General features: G+C 38.3%; 1 protein-coding gene across 1 annotated transcript in view; it reads right to left on the bottom strand.

The window, feature by feature from the left end:
• The window catches only part of LOC122795739, a 1,302,586-nt gene that overhangs the window by 953,670 nt on the left and 324,507 nt on the right, over positions 1–24,409 (bottom strand). Inside the window, exon 3 of the mRNA XM_044064049.1 lies at positions 1,290–4,287. Within this exon, the coding sequence (XP_043919984.1) occupies positions 1,290–3,556 (2,267 nt within the window). The 5' untranslated portion in view covers positions 3,557–4,287. The remainder of the gene's footprint in view (positions 1–1,289; positions 4,288–24,409) is intronic.

The following is a 24,409-nucleotide window of genomic DNA, read 5'->3' as shown; positions in this document are numbered from 1 at the left end:
TTCTCTCTGCATTTCTGACACCATAGGCTCTATATGATGTGTGATACCCTTCTACATCCTGTTTCAGCAGCCTTTACACATGTAGTCTTTCTCTGATTCTTTTCAAAACTTCAGTTCTGTTTAAATTCTAGATTGTTATTGTCTTATGAAATCCATTAAAAAAGTATATTTCTAATTATTATAACCATGCCTTCAAGAAGTTTTTTTTTTTATTTTACATTTGTATAGGCCCGCTTTGATTTCATCAGCCTGATTAATAATGTGTGTCATTTACCTAATGTCATTCAGTCATATCAGAATATAGAAATACAGCTAGATATGCAACAATTAAAAAGCAAACATAGGTGCTCTAATGTGTTACTGTTTTTCCTGACTGACCATTCTTACCGATATGGAGGTGACAAAGACAGTCAGTGTATTTCTATTCCTGATTAGGGCTTTCTAGAGTTCAGTTATAATTTGAATCCTTTTGTATTTTGTGATGCAGCAATGTCAGGTGTTTTAGGCCTTTCACATTACCAGGCTGAATTTGGAACACAGTTATTTTGAAACATATTCTTTTTAAACCATCCATTTCTTTCAACTGTAGACTTTTTCAAATAATGCACCATGTTAGTTGTTTCAAGAGTAAACCTTATCAAATCAGTTTAATTTGTATTGTCTCTTTAGTGGACTGGGTCCCTGGAAATCTGTGACTTAAAGTTCTTCCACTTTTTACTAAAACACACTTTCATATGTGTTGCATATACCGCTGGACTCCTTTTTTGAGCATAGTTACTAATTAAGTCGTATGTGCCTGAAGTATCACACTGCTGATGACTAAATGCTTTTATCAATCTGTTAAATAATTACAGTAGTACAGTCTCTAAAGGAAATGACCTTAATGGGAAGTCACAGATTCCCTATAGTTAGTTAATAAATAAATAAGACAATGGGCATCTACTTTCATGATGTATTGGGGTACTGAAGGACAGAACAGCACGTTAAAATTTCTGAAGCTGTTTTTAAAAAAAATACATGCATAATTCATGCGTTACCAGTCTTATTAAAACCAGAGAATTATTTTAAACATCTGAAAAAAATCATGTCTTATTATATCCATAATTCATATGCAGTGGCTTCTTTAATATAACCATAATCCTCATTTTGTATCAAAGGTAATTGGGGTACATTTAAGCTATCCAGAACTCATATAAGCAGCTTGGGTAAGTGTGGAAATCATATTAAACGTTGTTGCCTCAGGATACTTTGACACTTAAAAAGACTGTTGTATAACACATAGCACTTACCCATCTCTAAGAGCATCCTTCTTTTCCAGATCTTGAATTACATCCAGAAGGACTTTAATCGTCTGCTTGCTTGTCTCCAGAACATCTTCCATAGCCTGCAGCCTTGTCTGCATGTTGCTGACATCATGTTTTGCTGAGTAGACATGCTGAGTCTTCCTGTTTCCTTCCACGTTACCACTCTGATGACTGTTTCCCTGAGATACTGAATAGCCCTCAGCCCTTGACTGTTCTACATGTTCCTTGGTCCTTGTAACAAGTTCCAAAAGATCTTTCACTTGCCTCAGGGTCTCTGATTGTTCCTTTGTTATACATGAGGGTTCTGCTTGGTCAGAGGATCCAGCAAAGGCATCTGAAACAGCTGTATCAGATGGCACTGCACAGTCTGGCTTTACTGAAACAAATCCATCGGCACTATTAGATTGCTCTTTGTCTGTGTTAATCATGGGAACATTAGCAGCACTTTCCAAGTGAAGTGAGTGTAGTTCATTACACAGGTGCCGAATGCCATCTAATGTTCTGTTTTCTGAGCAGACTTGGTTTTCACAATGCAAACTAAACTTGCTTGTTTCGGGTTTGCAGTTGTCCATATGACTCAGTAGTAACCTGCTGACCTCTGTTTCTTTTGACTGCTGCAGATTTGCATTTATGGCCATTAAATCTGGTGAGCTACAATTGATAGTTAGGCTTTTGTCTGTGTCTGTCAAATCTGTTGGATCTATGCTGTAATGGCTAGCTTGTGCTGCTTTGTGCTGCATCTCTGAGGAGTTATTTGTATTTGTTGATGGAGTAGAACAAATATTATTTTCTAGTGTTGTTTGGCTTTCTTCCGATCCTGTCAACAGAGAATTACTTCTGGAGAGTTTTATATCTCCAGAGATGTTTCTTGGTGAGTTTAATGAACCTACAGTAACATGTAAAATGGGACTTTGATAGCACCCTGTATGAATAAGTGCTTTTTCTCTTTGCACCTTGTCATCGGTGGCATTATTGGTCTCTGGCCAGGTAAAATCTTGCACATTATCTGCATGTAAAAGTCTCTGACGGGAAGTTTGATGCTGTTGTGAATTAAAGTTTTTTTGTAAAAACAGTTCTTTATCAGACAGTGCATCTCTATTTGGCAATGTATTAAGGTTTATGTTGTGTGGATGTATATCATGTCTCTCACTTTTGAGTGTCTGCTCTTTTGAATGCGTTTGATTTAATTGACATGCATCCTGGAGAACTGCAGGTAGACATGAATGGCCATTCATGTGTTTAATATGTGATTCATGCATTGGACTGCACTCTTTCTCAGAAGTGTTTGGGGAGGATTTTGGTGATGAAGAAAATGTGACTGAGACTGTGGACCTTCCCCCGTAGCAGTGTTGTTTTTCAAAAAGTGTAGGCAACATTGTGCTCCTGAAATTAGTTAAAGAAGCAGCAGACATAGCTGTCTCATCATGAAGGCAATTTATTTCACTGCTATTTGAAGTATTGCAAACTAAAGTCATACAGGAGTCTAAGCCCTTCTTGTCACATTCAGAATGCAAGCTCTTGTGATGCCAGTCATTAGGCATACACTGATATCCGCCATCTGATGAGTCACTAAATATTGAACTGTGCAACATTCCACCATCTCCATTGGAAGTCGTGCAACTTCCAACATTAACAGTACTTCCTACTTCAGAAATGTGCAATTTTCCTTCATGTACCATTCCCCCGCCTTCATCTTTGTGCTCTAAATGCTGGTCTGAGAGCTCCAGCTGGCCATGGTCATCTACTTCTCCGAAATCCCCCATACTTTTACTTCTGAATCGAAAAGCAGGAAACTGTTTTTGCAGGCTTGGGGAGGTCTGTATTGCTGTGCTCATACAGACCTTTTTGGGATTAGGAAGGGTAAGTGAGCAAGGCCTCTGCTGGCCCCATTTTCTTCTTGAAACTTGAATTCTTCCCATTGAATTACAGTTAGAATTTTCCTCTTGATCTCCTATAGGGTTCCAAACATAATCTTCCTTTAATGGTGTGTTATTTACAGGCTCTGAGGCACACTTTTCATTCATTTCATTTCTTTTATTGGACTCTTTGGTGGTACTATTTTCACAAGTCTCTTCATTGCCATCTACAAGGTCTTTAAATCGAACCTGTTGAGTTCGGTTTCGCCTTCGTTTTAGACGGCTTTCAATGTCTGGGGAGTCCCTGTTCAGCAACACAGATCTCACAGTCATGGTTTTATCCTGGTTGGAGTTTGTACATTGAGCAACAGAATAACTAGATTCTTTGCTAACCATATCTCTCCAAATTGACTGTCTTCCAAGGAAAATGTATCCTTCTACCAGACCATCCCTTTAGTAGGTCTGTATTTGTCTGAATGATTAGGTTCCTGTCAAGGTCACATGGTGCTGTTTTAACTGATAGCACATTCTGAGCAAATCTCTTTACAGTCTGTGGGCAGAACATGTATCCAAATTATAGGATATTACTGAAAGCGACTTTTAATCTGCAGTTCTTTGACATCAGTGACTGCCTTTGGAAATGCCTTGCAACTGGCCATATGCAACGTCATCCACATTGCATGTATGTTATACTTAGAACTCTTATCAGCATCTGATACACCTGCTCTATTTATCTGTCATCTTCTATTTCTGACTGAAAGAAATGAATAATTGCATTTTACTAAAGCAACATGCCTTTATACTTCCAGAGTAGTATGGCAGGCTCGAAGCACAGAATAAATGGGGTTACTCCCTTCTGTACTTTGTCTCTTCTCTACCCTGCAAGATGCCTCTTGTCTTTCAGAAGAACTAATCATGTCAGGTATTCTCAAGGAGGTGACACCCAAGGGGGTCCTGTTTCTGCCAATGACAATGGTCTGTACTGCTGAAGAAATATGACATCTGTGCCCTGGCATGTAGTTTAGTTCTTTTCTCATTTTTTTTTAAATTCTGTTTTGCACATACAGACTATAGCTGCATTCCACGGCTTTTGGGTTCTCTAACAACCTTTAATGATGCTTCAATACCTAAAAAGACAGAACAATTAAAAGATATATCAATAAATGATCATTTATAAAAGTAAATACAGTTTTATATATGGGAACTGTTGCTCACAGTGGAAGACAGTGAATAAAAAAGGCAGAGGTAAAGCATAAGAAATGAGAAACCTCACAAAGATACAAATTACAAATAAAGAACAAGAGAAAATTGGAAGTAAGTTAGCTCTTAGGTGGCATTGCAAATGTTCTTGGTTGCCACATGTTCTTTGTTAAATTCATTGTGGAAAAGCAAAAGATGTACTCATTATTCAAAAGTATTATTACCTGATTTATGAATAAAATTGTCTCCCGGCCAGATTTTTCCAAGAATAACATTAGGAATGAAATGAAAGAGCATGGCAGAATGAGGAAGCTGTTTACATTGCTGTCCCAAAGTGCTTGGTTATTAAGATTCATTTCCTAAGGTGCCCATTGTGTGGAGTTTGGATACCATTCCTATATCCATGTGGGATTTTCCCAGGGACTCACCCATATCCTAGAAAGCATGTTGATAAGTGAAACAAGTGAAAACTTGCACTTAAATGTGTTTGCTGTACATGTGTACATCCCTCTGTGGACCTGTACTTCTCCATGCTGTCTCAGTAGAGGCAGTGTACTCACCTTTGGGGCAGAAAGTTATGGGTTCTATTTCCACACCAGATAGATGGAATAATTGTTGGGAATTTGCATGATGGTTAAGATGTTTACCTTACAGTTGTAAGATATAAAGTTTGATTCTCACCTTTGAGAGGCATGACTAGGCTTAAAAAGCCCCTGTTTGTTTTTGCCTGATGATTACCTATGAACCATGACTAGTTTTGTGCTTTACTCCCTCCATCTGTCAACATAGACTCTGGCTCTTCAGTGAGCTGCAATAGGATAAATCTGAATCAGAAATTGAATGAGTAAATGTAAATGGCTACAGATGTAAACTTATCCTGTCCTTTCTGTAATGCTCATCAGCTAAACAGAAAGAGATTTACTGAACCTATTTTATCTCTTATCGGTTTGTTATAGTTCACTGCTCAAAGTATTTATGGAACGTAAAAACTGCATTTGCTGTTCCATGAAAAATGAAATGTCTCATACACACACGCTTACACATATGTATTATAATAAAAAGAAAATAAAGCATTTAATGCTTCCTGTGTTAAAATATTGTTAGTTGTGTATTTTATTCATGCAACCTTGTCATGGATTAGAATCTTTTGTCACTGTGACTAACTACTTTATAGACACTTTAGATCACATAATGATATAAAAGACACTCCCTGGGGTTCAGGAACACTGATCTTTTTCATTATTGCATTAATTCCAAAAAACCTCAGCTGCTTAATCTACTTACCTCTCCAATATATAAAATCATACTCACTTATCGCCACTATATATCTACTAGATAAAAAAGCTACTACCAAAATCTCCTACATAAACACCAAAACAACCATCAAAAGTTCTGGGCAGGCTTAAATCACCTTCTTCATCCAGGTCATTCAACCACGCCAACCCCTGCAGACCTCACCCATAATTCCCCAGAGACCATAGTTGGCACCTATAATAACTTTTTCACTGAAACAATCCAATCCCTAGCAAATCAACTAACCTCCACAAATTTCAACCCCACCTCCAGTCTACCCACTAATCATCCCCAATTTAGCTTTCAATCAATCTCTACCACTTTTATCAATACACTAATAAAGAAATTAAACCCTACTACCCTCTCTGCTGACCTCCTTCCCGCAGAGTGCCTACAAATAGCTGCAGATGCCATTGCATACCCCATATCTATCCTGATAAATAGAACCTTATCCGAAGGTGCTATCCCCTCCTTCTGGAAAATATCCAATGTCATTCCACTCCATAAAGGTGGAAGTTCCACAGAATTATACAACTATAGACCCATTGTCATTCTTTCTCCACTAGCTAAAATAATGGAGAAGTGCGTACACAAGCAACTAATGCAATACCTTACACAGAACAACCTACTGTCTCAGCATGGCTTTAGGTCACATCACAGTACCATCTCTGCCCTCCTTTCCTTTACAAATTCCATCAACCAAAACAGAAATGACAATAGGCTATCCTCTGCCCTCTTTCTTGACCTATCAAAAGCCTTTGATATGGTCAACCATGAACTTCTCATTCTTTCTCTAAGATCAATCTCCCTGCATAAGCACATGATCCAGTGGTTCCAGTCCTACCTGACTGGCAGACAAGAGGCTGTATTATGGCAGGGCAAACTGTCCAGCCAGCTACCTCTCACACTTGGTGTCCCTCAAGGCTGCATATTAGGACCTCTACTCTTCTCTATTTCATCAGTAACCTTCACACTGCTATCCCTAAAGCTACCTGCATTCAGTATGCAGATGATTCTATTCTGATCTGCTCAGCCACATCCCCATCTGACCTGCAAATCTTAACCCAAAACACATTTAACACTATTAAAAACTGGCTCTCCAACCAACATCTACTGCTGAACCCCAATAAAACTAAACTTCTACTGTTCACCCCCACTAGTAGATCCACCCCATTTTCATTCTCTGTTACATCAAACAATGGTACCACCATCTCCCCAGATACCCATACTAAGCTTCTAGGGGTTATTATAGACAATAATCTTAAATTTGTCCTACAGGTCAATAAAACTATACAGACCATCAATAAGAAGCTTGGATCTCTGTACAGAAACAAGTAATTTTTAACCCCTCTGGCTAGAACTGCAATCGCCCAGTCACACCTACTCTCTACTCTTATATATGCCTCTCCTATACTCTCAAACCTTAATAAATCTGAATTGAGTAAGCTCTTCCATAGCTACAACCATATTGCCAGATTTGCCACTGGCTCCACCTATAGAATCCATCACTGCCAGAACCTGAAACAACTAGAGTGGCTAGAACTGCCCAGCTTAATTCAATTCAATTCAATCAACTCTTAATAGCACACAAAATTCTATACCAACCTGAGGTTACCCCCTCATTTATAAATATTATAAATCCATACAACAACTTGAGGTCACTACGATCATCCAACAAACTACTGGTCCACACCTACAAAGCTAATAACTCAGCTGGTGAATGTCTGTTTGCCAACTTTGTTGGCAAAAAATTCACTGCCAAACTATATAACCCTTCAATCCTCCCTAAGTCTCTTCAAAAAAAAGCTGCAAACAATATTTCAAAGTGAACTGGCTTTGTCCAGGTACCAACCTTGATTAAGTTATAAAATTAAATCCTATCTAAATAATATCTTAACATTTAATACTTAACTATGTTCTGTTCCAGTCTGATGATGTTTTGCTTTTAATGTGTCAGACCATGTAAATTGTGAGCCCCTATTGGGAACATTACTAAACCATTGTACATAACTCCTTGTCTTATATTTCCTATGTATCTAATTTGTTGTGTAATCATTGTAATTTTGTCTATTGGAGCTTTTCTCCCCGGGTCTCTACTGAAAATGGACATATATCCAGTTGGAGTATCCCAGTAAACAAATGTAAAATAAATAAAATAAATAAATATCCACATTTCCTGTTATTAGCTCTTCTATTGCAGCTCTTAGCATTCTACAGTTTCTACTTTCTCCACTATTAAAGTTTCCCTCCATGCTTGTATATATTGCGTTCATTCTTTTGTCTGATTCACATTTACCTCATCTATAACATCTGTGTAGTGCATGAGGTGTTGTGATTATCCTCTGAAATTTGAAAAAACACAAATCAGTTAACCTGTACAAAGGCGCGAGATTTTACCTTAACAATGTTAAGCACCCCCTGCTTTAGTTGTTAAAGTCAGGTCTCAGGATAAGAGTAGAATCTGTCAGTACTGACCAGCTAATGACACTGGCAGAATAAAAGATTTGGCTCTGCCTGCTGTTCATATTAAAAGTTATCCCTTTCTCTTACAAACTTCAAAGGTAGCTAGAATAACAGGATGTATGTTCACCTGAATTTTGTCTGAAAGATATGAACTCTGAAATTCAAATGTGTGCCACTATTCAGTGACTTCAACCCTCCATAATTTGTCTGACAACAACAGACTTTATGAGGAACAGAGGCAAATGAGGCAAAAGTCTAGACATTCTGCAAAAATCTGGACAGTTTAAAGTCATGGAATGTGAGAATAAACATAAGGGACTGAGTCTTACACTGCCTTTATGACAGTGCTCGCTAAGTGGATAAGTGCTTTACGGTTTTGAAAGGTGGCAAAACACGTAGCACTTTTTTTTAGATGCAACTAGTAGCACATGAAGCCGATAAATCTTCATGCACTACAAAGAATTATTATTGGGTGTCTGATCATAGCCGTAAATTATGTGTTCTCGACATGGGTGCCATGATTCCCCTCTCAAACTTCACTCCTGAGGTGAATTTTTTGGCATCCATGTCAAAAAATTTAAGTTATATATTCACCATAACTAAGTATCTGTGTTATTCATTTTCATTCATCCTCAACGAATGGGTCTCAGATCCGACCTCAGTTCTGACTCAGCCATTTTCGTTTTAGATTATTGGATCTGACTCTCAAGCTCCTCCCTTACCCATAATGCCCCTTACTACTACATTACCTCAGATCATGTTTGCTGCTGCTAAGTATGCCTTGGAGCATAAGTACCATAATAATAATAAGAAACAGTACAGGTACAGTATAGAGGCTCAAACTGGAAACAGTGGCTCCAATGCACCTCTTCAGGTCACTCCCAAAGAATAAGGATCGGGGAAAAGATGGTAGGAAGTTGAAGAAGAATAAAAATGGACAACACAGATACATAGTTATGGTGAGAACATAACTTTAATATCTGATGTTGTCATTTTTATTCATTACTTAACAAATGGGTGGCCTTTATGGAAGGATGTTCCAGAGAACAGCTGAACTAAATGCAGCCCTGTTCCTGGAGATGATATCCAACTTGTAATGAGCAATAAAAGTATGAGAACTGGACCAAGCAGCAGCAGCACAAATATCATCAATGGAAGCCCTGGTCCAAAAAACAGATGATGTAGCCATGGATCTAGATGAATGAACTTTTGTAGGTTTAGGTAAGGGCAATCAGAATAGACAAAGAAAATGCAATATGTTATCCATTTGACAAAGGTAAATTTGGATACTGGTTTCCCCAACTTATTTCTGGCAAAGGAAATAAACAGTTGATCGGTTTTCCTAAAGTCTTTTGTTCTATGAAGGTAAGAATAAAGTTGTCTATGTACATCTAAAAGATGGAATATGTATTTTCTCTTATTGTCAATTTTTTGAATGAAGACTGGCAAACCGATTACTTGATTTATATTTGACTTAGAGACAACTTTTGGCAAAAAGGAAGGGTTTGTACATAAGGTCATTCTACCTTTGTGAAAAATCAAAGAAGGTAGTTTTGAAGAGAGTGCTTGGAGTTCAAAAACTCACCTAGTAGATGTTACAGCAACAAGAAAAATTTTTTCCCAAGAGAAAAAATTTACATCTGACTTAACAGAAAGCTCAAAAGGGGAGTGAATTAAAGTTTGTAATAGAATATTAAAATCCCAAGGTAGAGTAGGATCCTTTATCAGAGGTCTGAGCAGAAGAGTACCCATAAGAAATGTCTTACATGTTTTATATGAGGCTAGCAGGGAAGTGTTATGTCCTATGTAATAATTAGAGATGGACGCAATCTGGACTTTTATGGTGGAGAAACTGGCACCACCCTGAAAGACTGAAGCAAGAAAATCTAATACAACAGTGACTGGAGTGGTAAAAGGATCCAACTTTCTCTGTTCTGCTCAATAGGAAAATCTCTTCCATTTAATCTTATACATTTTTCTCATAGAAGGTTTCCAGGATGAAAATAACATTTGGCAAACCTGAGAGGAAAGCCTGGTCTGTCTAGCCATCATTGAAATTGGGAGAAACTATATAGTCAATTTGAGGCCTTGAATGTCTTGATGAATCATCATCAATGGACGCGACAGTAGATCTGGACTGGGGTCCAGTGTCCAAGGTGGAAATAGGAGATGAGACTATAGGAAAGGGAACCGCACCTGCTGAGGCCAGAAAGGGGCAATGAAGATTACCTTGCTCTTCAACCATTTTGCTTTCTGGAGAAATGTGGGTATTATAGGGAGACTGGGCCAGGCATGGACTAGAGCATCTCTTGGTGAATCTCCCTGAGGGGGAATTAGGGCAAATAACCTGCTGCACTTGTTATTGAAGAAAGAGACAATAAGGTCACAGCAAGGTTGACCCCATTGATGAAAAATCATTTCCATCACTGCATGATTGAGAGACCACTCATGCAGCATCAAGATGGTCCTGCTGAGCTTGTCAGCTAAAATGTTTGATTTTACCAGTATGCGCATTGCTGCAAAAAAGAGGTTGGAAGAGATCGCCCACTGCCAGAATCTCATTGCTTCTTGGCAAAGGAAATAAGAGCTGCTTCCCCCCTGTTTGTTGATGTACAAAACCACTGACATATCGTCTGTCTGGATAGTAATTGTTCCTAGAGGGAGAGAGATCTGAAAGGCCAGCAATGCTAATAGAGCCACTTTCATCTCTAAAACATTGACATGTAATGTGGTCACTTCTGGAGACTGCATGCCTTGATGAGTTTGTCCCAAGAAATGCCTCCTTATCCCAACTGGGAGGGGAGGAAAGATAAAAGGACATCCCTGACAAACCTTGTTGAACTGGATCCACCAAAGTAGGGAGTCTGCAGGCTGTCAAAATTTTTATAGGATGTTTCAAAGGATGCTGAAGCATTGACCATTGTACTGCCAGGGTCCACTGAAGAACTCTCATGTGAAGGTGAGCTGTAGGTAATAGGGGGATCACTGCAGCCATTTAACCTAAGGCATGAAAAACAATCTTGCTGGAGTAGAGGCATGCTCTCGAATCTGTCTGACATGCAATCTTATGGTGTGAACTGTGCTTTGGGGTAAAAACATGAACTGATTGGCAGTGTTCAGGTGAGGTCCTGTAAACTACAAGATTTGAACTGGTTGAAAATGGGACTTGAAAAGATTGACTGTGATCCCTAGGATTGGACACAATTGGAGTAAGTAATCCCTGGCTTTCTCTATGAGATGCTTGGTTGACATGGAAGGGAGCCAGCCATCTAAATAAGGAAACACTTTGAATCTATGCAGACTGAGATGTACTGCCACCACCGCCATACATTTGGTGAATACCCTGTATGTGAGTGTGTGTGTGTGTGTGTGTGTGTGTGTGTGTGTGTGTGTGTGTGTGTGTGTGTGTGTGTGTGTGTGTGTGTGTGTGTGTGTGTGTGTGTGTGTGTGTGTGTCTATGTGTAGCTAGACCTTGTATAAGTCTAAATGTGTGAGTTGTAAGACATAGTGTATGCAGATATTGCAGCACTGTGATGAGATCATACTGATAGGTCCAGGGCATCCATAGGAGTTGTGTGTTCAGACCTTGCATGTACCTGTACACAGAAGCACCCTCTCCTGTGAAGGTCACAAGCACTATGTATACCATTCATAGAGGAAGTAGTGCTCCATGAAGTGAGTGGTGGTCCTTACTGTGAATCAGTTTGACACAAGCACCCCACTTCATGGATATTCAAATCATATGGTAGTTCCCTACACAATGGATAGTACAACGGAAGTGGTGGCAGTATATATGCTTGATGGTGGCCTTCCCCTTCAGCAGCAGTCCTAGTCACCACAAATGGTAGCACAACAGCCATGAAAAGAGCATCTACAATGATGCTTAAGAGCATAGGGACCATTGGTTTATAATAACTCTTTATGCCATATCTCTATGATGACACACTTGTGGGTCATGAACTCAAAGATGTCATCACACACACACCACATAAAACACCTACTGTGTCAACAAGGACTGTGAGATTGTTAACCTGTCCTGCATGATTGCCCTACACATATGCTGGGTCACTGACTAGATGTTGAGATAACTAGCTTGGTTGAGGAGAAGTATTCAAGATATGCACATCCACTAGCACAACTTATTCCCTTTTCTGTCATGTGCTCAGTGGAGCTTATAGCAACCAAAGGGGACTGTACTGCAGGGGAGGAACTCCTTCTCAGGTAAATTCACCTGTAACTTCTTGTCCTTTGGTGTGCTCCATTGTATCTGGAGTGGGATCCACAGGCACAGGTTTTATGCCTGTGAATGGGATGGAGGCCTGGGCACCACATTGCCAGTCCCCAATGATAAAACCATGACCAATGGCCATGACACTATTCTGTTTCCATTGTTGTCAGAGTCTGATTCATCTTAAATAGCAGACAGTTATACATTCACAGTGGAGGGGCAGATAAAATGGCAACAATGAAGACACCAAAGGAAATTACCCACATTAAATAAGACCCATCATCTTTACCTGAATATCAATGAATAAACAAATACTGTATTATATACTGGTAGGACAGAATACAACATAACATTTGTTGGTGGTCTACATATATAAAGGTCTGATGTTTGAAAAGATATGATGCTTTTAATCTGTACTAAACCACATAGTTACCCAGTTGGCATATACATGGTCTCGGAGGCATAGCTAAGGCAGGGTGAAGGAGGCAGCTGTCCAGGGTGTATGGTATAAAAAAAACGATTAGCGGATACCCATCATTTGGTAGGGCAGAGTATCTGCATTCATTTCCATACTGTCATTTCTGAATTCCAGTATGGAGATGACTGATGATATTGCTTTTGCAGTCAGTGTGGTATATGAAGCAAGTTGGTTGCTCCAAATATAGGAAGTGGTTTACTACAGAAAGTAGAGGGCATTATTTTGGAGGGGGGGGGGGGGTCTCAAGTACAAGAGGATCTTGTTTCTTTCTTTCTTTCTTTCTATGTACTTATGTATGTATGTATGTATTTATTTATTTATTTATTTTTGCTCATTGACTTAAAGTTGGATAGCACGGGGTTCCAGAACCACCAACTACAGCTGTGCCTGGTCCTATGAATGCATAACCACCTCTTCATTGGATATTCTTAGCAGCACTGGTCATCATAACAGTGGCCTAGAGTTTTACTTGCTCATAATTCCAGTCCTATCTAAGTGCAGCATTTATCTAATTTACAACATCCCATCACACACATGGTCACAAAAGGCCCACTCAGATTTTCATGGTCAATTATCCACTCATTTTATTCATGGGAGAGCTCACATTTTCTTTGTCACAATTGGGCCTCCTGTTTTTGCAGGAAATAGAAAATGTATGTGAAGTTAATTGATTGACTGCCTAACATATAATCATCCTGATACAAGCTATGGTACACTTATAGTGTAAATGTATACAACCTTGATATATATATATATGTTTAAGAAACAGAAAACAGATATTGCATACTTATGGTGAAAATTTGTGTCTTTGCTGTATTGTGGACAGCCTCCTCCAAAACAAAAATGGAAAGCAAACAGAAATTATTTCAAGCTTAGTCATGCAGTTGCCTCCTACAATAGTCCATTGTTGAATAGAATTCATGTTATAAATGCCACTGTCTGACTTTAGGCCATTGCTTTGACAGCATACATGTTTACCCATGGGTAGATAATGTAAAGAACACCAGCAAACAGGTACATCATAATCATTTACTTACAGAAATCCGCTGAGGCTACAAAAACATCACTGATACAGCAGGTACATTCCTACATAAGAGGAAAAGGTGTGTTTCTGCTGCAGAATGCATTATGCAACTGTACAGACAAGTATATGTTTGGCCTAGAGGTGTGCTGCTACAGAATATGCACTGATTAGAGTTTATGTAGCAGAAATGCAGAAAAAGTTTCTACTTTACCAAGTGCAACACATACACAGCGTACACACCCATAAATAGTCATTCTTCTACATTACTATCCTGCTGTGTTCCTTCAGGCAGGTGTATCTATCAGTTATATGTTCATGAAACAGTCCTTCTCCCACCTGCCACCCCTATCATTGCACATTGACTGTTAGTACACCATAATTGGACTATCGAGTCCAAGAGTGATGGTTGCATGTACATGACCTTCAGGGTAAGAGGGGTTCTGGAATGTGTACATGGCATCCCACAACAGAATCACCTTTATGATTGTAGTACAGCAATGGCTAATGTTTGCAAATGCACAGTCATAAATACATGCTGTGGTTCAATCACTGCTTAGGAACATGTAATCTTCAAATGCAAATTACTTCCCTGATGAGTATAATGCCTTAGACTGTGCTGCATGACGGCATCTGTAAGCTACAGTATCAGTAAACACTTTACATTACCACAACAACATATGCAACTTCTGGGAAGGTAAAAATTAAAGTTACGTTTTGAGGTGCATACGTATCTTTCGAGCAAATAGCTATAAGTAAAGTCACTCACCTGTGCAGGGTGGGGGTTAGTATAATGGTTAAGTCATTCACTTTGCTGGTGCAAGGTGTGATTCTTACTTTTGAAAGAGAAATTGGCTAGGCCTAAAATGGACAACAAGGGCTGCTAGACTAGTAATTAATTACCTATAAGCAAACCTAGAAAGTTTCTGCCCTCCAGTCTTTTGTAATGTAATAAGGTCCGTGGCAGCTGCAGGGGTTTATACTGTGTACATTTGGAGCTTCTAGCATGGCAGTTGTGCTAAGAAGGCACAGCTTTATGCATGTTCCTGAATATAATTTTTTCACTCATGGTGACTATGGGTCAAGCCACATTAAAAGACTTTGTCAATGTCATGCACTCCCTTGAGCACTATGCACCTGCAAGAGATAGTGAGCATACACTGGTGATTCAGTGATGCACTATGCACCTGCAAGAGATAGTGAGCATACACTGGTGATTCAGTGATGCTTACAGGGATGTGATTAAAAAGTATTTTATTTTTGTATCCAATGCAAATGTTGCAGTGTAAAATTGCCACCAAAGTTAGACAACACCCACTTACTACACATTTCATACTAGTGCATGTTACACCAACAATTTGTGCTATAGTTAATGGTGACACTGTGACAGGTTGCATTAAGAAGCTGGCAATAGGGCATGTAAAGTGACAATAAAAAGTCAACAGACATGACCATGAGAGTTTTCTGCAATGTAATCTGGAGAATAGCTATAGCTTCCAAAAGCTCGGAAGCTGGCAAGGCTCCTCAGTGTTGCAGCAAGAAAAGAAAAATCTACCTTGTTCTAACTTCAAAGAGACAGCCAAGAGTGCCTGATCAGGAAATTTTATGCAAGCCCGCAATATAAACTGGATGTCTGAAGCAGGATTGCCATGCCAGTGTCTGATGCCACTGGCATACTCCGCTCTAATGAGTAGTGCATGAGCTACAGCAGTAATGTGAGGAGGCACTATACTGACCTTCTTTGTCAGTAGAAACATAAGGTCAGAGAATGGGCACCCAAGATGTATCGTAAGTAAATATGATTGCTCATTTACTGTTTTTCACACTTTACAAATATGATAATTTTGAGCTTTCTTTATTTTCCTTTTTTCATAACTGAAGTGGGTATTATGGGGTAGTCTGTATTGGAAGCAAGTGGATATGCTGTCTCCATGAAGGACTGCATATTGTTTCTTAATTCAGACATTATAAAAGCATTCAATTTCTAGCAGCTTTATGTCTGCACTGTGCCAGACTGTAGCTCTGTATATATGTTATTATCTGCTATAAGGTTTGAATTTTATATAATGACCATGCCTAGGATTATGAGTATGTAACACTATACAGTGCAATATTGTTATACATGCTAGTTCTATAATATCTTACTAGGAGTATGTATACTATGACAGAGACATGAATTATCATCCTGGTATCAATGGAGCATGTAGGCAAACAAGAACTCATACTCTTACATGTGCCCTACCACACATCTGTGCACACACACAACACGTGTCCTACCACACATCTGTACACACACACACACACACACACACACACACACACACACACACACACACACACACACACACACATACACATACATCCGAAGGACAGCTAGATGTTTCAGTGCTGTCCTGCCAGAATATAATAGCATATTAGTATAGTACCTCCAAGCAGTAGCTAGCAACAGGCCATTATAAACATTGTATTCACATCTGCCAAATCAGTTCTTTCGCAAAAATAGCTTAACTTTTCATAAAGTAATAAAACATATAATAAAATAAAACGTTTTTATTGACTTGATAAGCGCTTTCGCTAGATTAGCTTCTTCAGATCAACATCTAGCGAAAGCGCTTATCAAGTCAATAAAAACGTTTTATTTTATGATATGTTTTATTACTTTATAAAAAGTTAAGCTATTTTTGCGAAAAAACTGATTTGGCAGATGCGAAGTGACTACCTGCTTTGCTTCGTTGCTTATTGTACTTTATTGAGTTTATAAACATTGTATTGTTTGAGTACTATGTAGCCATTTGATTATATGGGAAATGTATGCCATTATGTATCTGATGCTGTTGTCTCTCTCTCTCTTTCTCTCTTTCTATCTCTGTCTCTGTCTCTATCTCTCTTTCCTCTCTGTCCTTTTGTTACTATCCTATTTTTTGTTATTTTTGGTTTTAATTTTTTATCCATTTATCTTTATATTTTCTACAGTTTTTGCCATGGCTTTGCCAGTGATGTGGCCCTGGATTCCAGACCTGCTTCAGTACCAGCTATACTCTGTATTAGCTCCACCTGGACCCAGGCCTGTATCTCCACTGGATGCAGTGAAAGAAGGCAGAATTTCCCAGGCCCCCAGCATCTCTGGTGGTACTTCATCAGTTTGGAGCATTATAGCTCTCTCCAGAGGCATTGCCATGAGAGAGAAGTACATCACTCGCCAGGAGTAGGCTGTGGTAGTAGGGGATCTAATAGCTGGGTGGCTGGAAGTGTACAACAGCCATCTAGGAAGGGTCTTCTTGCAGCTTTCAGATTTGCATCACTGCCAGTTCTTACCACCACTACCTCAGGTAGTGGTAAGGGTGGTCAGGGTTTTGACTAAGCTCTCCCTGGGTATCACACAGGCAGTGGAATATAAAAGGCCATACCACCCCATTCACCAATCCTGGTGTTGACCTTCCTTGTGCGTCACTGCCCTCCTCTTTCGTTCTCCAATCCACCAATCCACCACCAAAAAATACATTCCCTTCATGACTCTCTCCCTTCCCATTCTTACCTTCCCTGTTATGCAAGCAATAATACTTGGCAAGGTGTATGTTGTTGTGTACTTAACTCATGCCTGGGGATGTTCTGAGGCCTGATGCCACAGAAAGAGGCAACTACACCCCCAGAAGGGCATTATTTACACAATAACATATACTCTGTCAGGCATTATTGCAGTAGAGAATGGGTTATCTGTTAAATTGTTTTATATATTTTTTTAGTACTAAATTATTTATTACTAAATATTTTTATGATCCAAGTATCACAGCAGCTTAATATGCTACAGTGATGTGGAAGAATTGTTTTTCAGTGGGCATTACCTGTACATTAATACTAATAATTCACACAGACTGCAGAGAGGACATTCCAGAGTTTATATAAACAATTCTGTGTTGAGTTGTTATTGACTGTGCAGATGCCTGATAAGAGAAGATTTATGTTGATTTATATGTTATATTTAACGTTTTTCCCTGTTTGTAGGAAGAAAGGTATAGCGTGTACACAATATTCACTTTGATTTATAATTTGTTGTTTTACCTCTAATTTTTACTGTTTGTTGTTAGAAAGGGATAGGTTGGAGAGAGGCAGACTGTAGCCATCCTAAGGGGCTAGTCAGCTAGAAATTTAAACAGACTGCAGAGATGACTTATCTGAAACAATCACGAGTTGGTTTGTAATTTATGATTTTTACTGTCAAAAAGATGTGCGACTGTGAGCGATAGTGAGCAGAAGCTACTACATGTATGTGTGTGTGATGTAAAGGAATCTCAGCTTTTGTACAACTTTCACAACTGGTATGGTCAGATTATCAACTTTATGCTACTTCATTTAATATTTAGTCGTATATTGATTGTGTGTTTTTTCTCACAGACGATTTAAAATCTCTGAATTCTGTAGTAACTGATTTTGCTTATCCTTTTCTTTTAGAATTCTTTATTCATTTGCAGTTTGAAAATTGACTCCTTAAACGAGTAGGTCATTAATGATTTGCTAAAGCACAAGTATCTTGTACAATGTACTAAATGCTATGTATATTTAAAAGTAACGCCTGATGACACTGGTGAGCTGTGTTCCTCATGTCAAAAGATAGATGATTTGCTTACCATTATTAGTAGTAAATCTAGACTTAATGGTTACAATTAAACTTGTTCAATGGTCACAGCCTGGAGGACTGTTGTTACATATATTAATGACTAGACTAATGAGGTAAATAGTGTTAGGCAAAAAGCAAACAGAAACAACGTGTCTATTGCCATAAACATCACTAAGCCCTATTGAACAAGGTAAAACCAATCAACACTTTAGAATTCTGCATACAATTATTCAGCAATTTGAGGAATGAGACCATAACAAAGATAATAAAAAGAGAAACAAATGATGTAGTCCACAACAAATAAAGAAAAAGAAACTAATATATATATATATATATATATATATATATATATACATATATATATATATATATATATACATATATATATATAAAAGAGAGAATACATACTAAAAAGGGCACTGCTTTGTTATGTAGCACACAGATTGCAGGGAATAATAAAATTTTTCTATCAGAGAAAAACTTCAGTCTACAGAAAAGGGCATCATTTTGGGGCAGGTGAAAAGGAAGAACTCAAATTTGAATGAACTTGAATGTGGGAAGATTAAAAAACAGTACTGTAAGAAAAAAGAGGCGAACAACAAAAGCTAACAATGTGGCTCAAGATGTGGCTGTACAAAGCCAGTTGGATGAGAATTGCATGTTTGCAAATGCAATAAGCCAAGAAAACAGTGGGATTAATTAGAGTAATTATGATGAAGATCATTCCTTTGTAACAATCAATAGATCAGATATAACTGAATTAGAAGTTGAAGAGTCTTCAGATTTGATCAGCAATTATATTCTTTTAAATGGAGATTCAATTATTAGGGGATCTGATACTTTTGCAGAGAAGATAATGAACATTGTATAGTGTTTTACCTCTTAGGAGCAAAACAGAGGATGAGGAAGGTCTAAGAATGCTTTAATGTTGAGAAGTATGGATCTGTTTTTATTTTATGTTGGTACAAATTATCTCATCCACAAGGATTCTCTGTTACTATGGAATTTACAGCCCTCTTAGGATAGCTTGTACAAGTGTTAGGATGCATTTTTCACAAATTAAATATAGAAAGGAGAGTCCGGTCACTGTAAATAAAATTATTTTTTTGGTAAAAACCTACATGAAACAATGTCCCATTTTATAAAATGGAAATGCGTAAAGCATTCAAGCCTAATTTTGAGCACATGTGCTTAGGCAGGATGGCATGCACTTGTTATGATAAGGGAAGAGAATTTTTGCGGCAGATATTTTGCAATATTTGACCAAAACAAGGCAGAATTTTTTCCAGGTCCAAAATTTAACAATTAACAGTAAAATTTGATGCATCTCTGATAGTTGTTAATGCTCGGAACATTAATAATAAATTTTTTTTATTGGAAGATTTGCTCTGTTCCCACAAGATTAATGTTATTTTTTGTGAAAAATGGTTAAAGAACAATGACTCGAAGCCAGTTCTATCAGGGTATGACTTTTATTTGAAATGATTATTATAATTATTATTAACATTCTAACAAAAAAATCAGGTGGAGGTTAAGATTGTTATGAGAACTGTGATTATTCCATGTTCAGTGATAACAGTAATACTGCAGATTTTGTAACTGTGACAATAAAGACAACCCTGGAACATATAAAAATGCTGAAGTGTATAGACCACCAAGGTCAAGTACCGATGACATAGAATTCATAAATGTCTTGCATGAAACATAGCAGGGAAGAATAATAGTGGCTGGGACTTAAATTTACCAGAAACTGACTGAAATAATATTGATTCAACAAAATTAGTAGATAAATTATTTACAAAGTATGCTTGGGAAAAAGGATTGGTTCAGACTGTAAAAAAAAAAGCCTTCTTGTGAACGGAACATACTAGATATTCTTTATATGCCTAAATAAATTGCTGTTAGTTTATGTCAATTTTTACCACCATTGATTTGCAGTGATCATAGGGTTATAAAGGTTAATTGGATGCTAGATAATTCTTCAAAAATGAAATCTAAACCATTGCAGAGAAGATTAATATGAGATTATATGAAAGCAAAACCGTCACGATGTAAAACTAATTAAAGTGAATGATCTGTTGAAACACTGCAAAAGGAATGTGGAAATTTTTGAAATAGAAATTGTTTGAATGCAAAAATCAAAAAAAAAAAAAATTTTACATCAGGATCTAGGCATACAACTTTAGAAGGATATATTTCCCTAAGAACAAGATACTTGATTAAGGAGGGAGACAAAAATATAAGAAATGTAAAAGAAATTGAACTTCAACTTTGACAATTGAAATAAACAAGCTGGACAGACAAACTAAACATACCCCAGGATTCAATAAACTTCATGTAGGCTTCGCGGAGATCCTACATGCAGTTTACATGTTAGTGAGATGGTGTGCAGCGTGTGGTAGCATGCAATGCATATTACTAAAGTGCAGCATGCCTAAGCTAAGTTTCATGGTTGGCAACAGTGTTGCTGGCCAGGAAACTGTGTAAGCAAACATGGATGTCAATTCCATGTAAAACAGAATACCTATGGTACACGGATTTGTGCAGAATGCCACAATGAACACCAGAGTTTCACAGATAGCTGTAAATCTGTTAGTTCAAGACATTTCAACAAAGGCCAACATAATGTGGGACATTTAACCAATAACAGGGAAATATCTGCCATAGATGTCGCATAGATATGCGTTAGAATGAAACTCAAACATACCTGTCATCCTCTTTGAGCAAAATATGGGGATAAAGGCATACATATTGGGGGGGGGGTAAAGGCACAAACATAGGGACAGCTTTTTAATATTGCATTTCCAAACTTAGAAAGATGATAGAATAAATAGGTGGTACATAAGCATGAATTTTCTGAAGGCCATGAGATGTGAAACTCAAATGGCAGTCATCATTTTCTGACTTCACTCCACAATGACATGCCAATGATTTGCCAGAACACAAACGTGTAATAAGGAAAATGTCACAAATATAACTCAAAAACTGGACATTCTGCACAAATCTGGACAGTTGAGAGTTATTTATTCAAATGTATGTAATATTGAGTCACATCAGTCCAGAGATCATCCCAGTGATATGGCAGAAAGACAAATATTTGATAAGGAAAACTTCTGGATATCCGGGAAATATCTGGACAGATGAATGCGAAGTATAAGGTCCGAACATAGTACAAGACAGGGTACCTACGGTGCAGAGTATTGTGATATCCCATTCCTGGCATCATGTATTGAAGCTGTGTTAATGATCTGTAACAGCACATGGACTGCCGTGTAAAATTATCACTGAGGGGAAGTACGTGTATTAAATAGGGACACACAGATGAATTGCAGGAATGAGCACAGGGCAGGAGGACAGGTGAAACTCCATCATGTACAGCAGAGGAGGGCATATCAGAGGAAGATGATTGTATTAGCAATACTAAGCATGTATCTATATGTACAGTATGGACTGTAGCATAAAAATCTTTTGTCTGTGATTGTCACCTAAGGTGACATAACACTGAGGAGGATGTCTATGTGAGATAAGCATCGTTACATGAATAAAGTGAGGACATCTATCAGGGATCTGGCATACAATAGGGGTAGGGTACATATTGTGAAGCTGTGCAAACTGATATGCTTGAATATGAGTGTACTGTCAACAGAGATCTCCAGCAATCTGGCCACAGGTAAAGGATGATGGAAAACATTACCAGAACCAACCGCAATCATGGACACTATCAGAATAATACCACCAGTAATCCCATGAGTGTGGAAGAGAGGTGAAGGAGAGAGTGCAGGCAGGATGGAGTGGGTGGAGAAGAGTGTCAGGAGTGATTTGTGACAGACGAGTACCAGTAAGAGTGAAAGGGGAGGCCTACAAGAGGGTAGTAAGACCAGCTATGTTATATGGGTTAGAGACAGTGGCACTGACAAAATGGCAGGAGCTGGATGTGGCAGAGTTAAAGATGTTAAGATTTGCACTGGGTGTGATGAGGGTGGACAGGATTAGGAATAAGTATATTAGAGGGTCAGCCCAGGTCGGAAGGTTTGGAGACAAAGCCAGAGAGGCAAGATTACATTGGTTTGGACATGTGCTGAGGAGGGATGCAAAGTATATTGGGAAAAAGATGCTAAGGATGAAGCTGCCAGGTAACAGGAAAAGAGAAAGGCCTAAGATAAGGTTTATGGATGTGATGAGAGAGGACATGCAGGTCGTTGGTGTGACAGAGCCAGATGCAGAGGACAGGAAGAAATGGAAACAGATGATCCGCTGTGGCGACTCCTAACGGGAGCTGAAAGAAGATATATATATATATATATATATATATATATATATATATATATATATATACACACACACACACACACACACACACACACACACACACACACACACACACACACACACACACATATGGCACAATCCACATGGTCATAAATGATATACATGCCATTAATGTTGTCAGACTCCTATGGATGTAGTGTGTGCATAAGCAGAACAGGTAGCACACATGCATCTGGTGTAACAACTTGAGTGGTGTTTTGCACCAGTCATGTATATCCAGCAGAAAGAATACCTAGGTATGGCCAGTAAGCTGTGTGATAGCACACTTTGACAAATGTGGTACACTTCAGTTACACATCACTGAAAAATGTATAGGGAGGTACATGAAGAAGGATTCACTGTACACAGTTATTAGTGTGATGAAGTTTGGGAACTATGAAGGTATTATGGCCTCTGATATTCAAGTCCTTCACATACCCAGTATTTGTGATACATTCAAGGGAGTTGTCAGCACTGTGACCACATGCTAGTCATTGTACCACTACCATATACCCCAGGACACAGGTCACATACCTATTGGTCTGAGTATAGGGTGTGATGTCCACAATATACTTGTGTGGTGTGTTTGGATCCTGGTTCAACAAATTCCTTCATGTTTCTTGTCAATGCTGGTACTGTCATGGCTGTGGCTGCAGATTTTGGTAAGTGTTGATACTGTCTGTATTGTACTAATATCTCAGTTGGAGTCACTGATTTCCCACAATCTGTAGTCCTTCAGGCATCTGTTTGGACATGGCATGTGTATGTCATCTGTGATGTCTATTACTTAACCAATTGGCAGGAAAGGGCCTAGAAGGCACCTCTGATGTACCAAACTGATCACTGGACCTGACATATAGGTCACGTCACACATTTTAACATAGTCAGATGCCATGTATGTCATTCACTGCTTTGCCCATTTGGTGATGTAGCTGTTTATGATCACATATGACAGTGCTTATTGAATACCTCAAAGTGGATTTGTGTCCAATGCCTTGACCTGGTCAATTTCCACATGATGATACTGTTGTCATCATGCATGCTTTCACTGACCTCTTTGAGGACATCTATCAGATGTAATGGACTTGATGTAGCATTAACAGGTCACACAGGTCAGTTGCACACACCTGGAATATTACTAGTGCACATGTAGAAGAGGTCCATGATGACATGTTGGTCTAGCTCACAGTCAAGAACAAAATATAAACAAATGAAGGAACACAACGTATGGACTGCAGGATTTTAATGCATCTGCTTCTGGTACCCTGGCTACAATGCTTTCAATTAATATTTTACATCAAATGCAGCAGTCAAATTTATACAAATGTAATTGAATTGACACCCAATCAATCAATTAAACATTTAAAAAACAATTGCAAGTGTTCCAAAAACATACCCATCAAATTCACAAAAAAAATCACAAATCCCTTAAAAAGACAGTGCATAGTTACAAAAAACATATTACAAATACTTGTTTAAATATATTGCACTCCAGCTTAAATGTGTCAAATACCAAAATTAATCTCCAGATTCATTCCCAAAGGATTTACTGTTCTGTAATGAATAATGACTCTTGTTTCCAGCTGCAATAGTTTCTGTACAAAGTCATGTTCACTGATTGTTTCACACTGTGGTCTGGCCAG

The sequence above is a fragment of the Protopterus annectens genome, chromosome 2.part2 (assembly GCF_019279795.1).
Source record: "Protopterus annectens isolate FY-2018-M chromosome 2.part2, PAN1.0, whole genome shotgun sequence".
Taxonomy (NCBI): Eukaryota; Metazoa; Chordata; order Ceratodontiformes; family Protopteridae; genus Protopterus; species Protopterus annectens.
Note: the sequence above shows the minus strand (reverse complement) of the source record. Positions and strands in the feature narration are given on the sequence as shown.